The 2,222-nt window shown below is 47.1% G+C and overlaps 1 protein-coding gene and 1 pseudogene across 1 annotated transcript; both read right to left on the reverse strand.

Moving 5' to 3' along the window:
• Positions 1-969: 969 nt before the first annotated feature.
• On the reverse strand, positions 970-1,326 carry LOC138013362 (uncharacterized). Its single transcript, XM_068860417.1, has one exon. It carries the CDS (start codon positions 1,324-1,326, stop codon positions 970-972), a length of 357 nt encoding a protein of 118 aa, XP_068716518.1.
• A 680-nt stretch (positions 1,327-2,006) lies between these two features.
• The window catches only part of LOC138013373 (uncharacterized), a 725-nt pseudogene continuing 509 nt past the window's right edge, over positions 2,007-2,222 (reverse strand).

Genomic DNA, 2,222 nt, shown 5'->3' on the forward strand with positions numbered 1-2,222 from the left:
GAAACAGTGTCATCCTAGAGGAGCAACGGCCCCGTTACCAGTTGTCCAAGTGTCGTCAGACAGTCACAGGATTATCTACCCTTTCACAGCAGTAGGAGTGGATTACTTCGGACCTCTCTATGTCAAGATGGGACCCAGCAGGGGGTCGAAGAGAGATCTGACCCTGAACAAGCGATATGGGTACATCTTTACTTGTCTGAGTATCGCTGAGAACCCTTGTTTCCAGCACCTTCGATTCTCTTCTACCTGGTTGGTTCCAAGTAACCGTTTAATCCTTTTCTAAACAAAATACAATACTCCAAGTAACCTCGTAGTCCGAAAACGACTCAAAAATGTTTTTTTCTCTTTTTCTAGTAGACCATGTTACCTAAAACAAATAAACAGCTTCATATACAGCACTCAAGGTATCCTTCACATCATTCTTCCCCTTCTCGATGGGCCAGTGGCTCATCGAACCCATAACATTTATACTTAATGTTCTCGGTGTTCCTAGTATGGTTCAAAGTGCTCTCAGTGTTTCTAAATGCTCATAAGTTTAGTGTTCTCAGTGTCCATCTTGTCTCCTGGCTGCTGCGTCCTCTGCGACACATTCTAACGGACAAATCCTGGCGATTGGTCTTATCAAGGCATTACGACCCACTTGCACTTTCACTGCTCGAACATACCCGTCCTTTTCAGGGTAAACCTCCTGAACTCTGCCCAGGGGCCAATGTCCACGAGGCGTGTCTAGGGCAATCACTGGAACAACATCATTGACCTAGATGTCTTTCTGTTCCTTCTGCCACTTTGTCCTACGGTTGAGTGTTGGTAGCCATTCTCGAAGCCAGTGGTGCCAGAAATGCATCACCAGCTTTTGTAGACGTCTCCAATGCTTTCGCGGGCTAAATTGGCTACTGTCAAGTGTTTCTAAAGCGAACTGACCCCCCACTTATCCGAACAAGAAGTAATTAGGGGTGAGTGGTACACTATCTAAGGGGTTCCTGACTGGTACGTTAACGGCCTGGAGTTAATAAGAGCTTCGGCACCCGTAAAGGCAGTTGTTAGTTCCTCGTCTGTAACATCCGCACTCCCCAGTATTGCATACGCCGCTCTGTTGGCCGCTTTAATCATTGTCTCATGGATCCCACCAAAGTGGGGAGTCAGAGGGGGGTTAAAGTTCCACTTTACACCTCTATTTGCACCGGAACTTAAAATCTCCCTCAGCTCTCGCTCCACTCCGACAAAATTACTCCTGTTGTCATATATCATCTCCTCTGGTAGACCTCTTCGATTTGTCATACGGAAGAATGCATTCAAGAAGGAATCCGTGTCCAGCCCGTATGCCATCTCTAGGTGAACCGCTCATGACAGCAAGCATGTAAATAAGCAAAAGCAGCGCTTGGTCCTCTTCTTGCCCCTTCCTTGTACGGTCACAAATGGTCCTGCAAAGTCGACCGCTGTTCGGGCAAACGCTCATAAGGGCAATTTCAGTCGGATTTTTGGTAGTGGGGCCATTACCTGCTTTGCGGCCTTTGCTTTCCTTCGTTGGCATTCGCAGCATTCTCTTTCCACCTCACGAATCTCTTCTCTTGCCTGCATGATCCAAAATCGGGCCGACAGCAATGACAGCGTGTGATTGGTTCCCGCTGAGTGGTTGCTTCTCTCATGAAAAGATTTTACAATCAGCCTCGTCACCGAATTCTTCCTTGGTAGAATGACAGGAAACTCTGCATCAAATGGCAAATAGTCAGCATAGCGTAGTCTGCCATCCGATCGAAGTAGGCCATCTTCGTCCACGACTGGCTTCAAACTCAATACCTTAACTTGCGGTTTGATGGAAGAGCCTACTGTTTTACCAGTGCCTTGTGATCTTTATGCAATGCTTCCTGTTGTGCTTTCTTGATGATTTTGATTTCCGCATCTACGATTTCCTGACAACCCAGCTCCCCATAACATCTGTTATTGATATGTATCCTCCAGTTGTTCACAAATCGCCCAACCCATGCTCTAACTCTCACTAGTTTTCTCTAACTTGAAGTTCTGCTGGGCTGCAAACGGGAAGGTGTCTCTGGCATCAGAGCAAACAGGGTTGATTCTTGAACTGGCTTTCCAGACGTCTTCATTTTCTTCTGCACTTCTATTGCTGCTTCGGGACTTGGATCAGTCTTTGGCTTTGGCCACGTGTCTTGGTCCTCGCTCAGAAAAGTCGGTCCCCGCCACCACAACTCACTCTGTTTCAATTC

Source organism: Montipora foliosa, chromosome 1 (assembly GCF_036669935.1).
Source record: "Montipora foliosa isolate CH-2021 chromosome 1, ASM3666993v2, whole genome shotgun sequence".
NCBI classification, from domain to species: domain Eukaryota; kingdom Metazoa; phylum Cnidaria; class Anthozoa; order Scleractinia; family Acroporidae; genus Montipora; species Montipora foliosa.

Excerpts from the sequence above, each read along its gene's own strand:
- LOC138013362 (XM_068860417.1), bottom strand. The coding sequence starts at position 1,326 with ATGGCATACGGGCTGGACACGGATTCCTTCTTGAATGCATTCTTCCGT.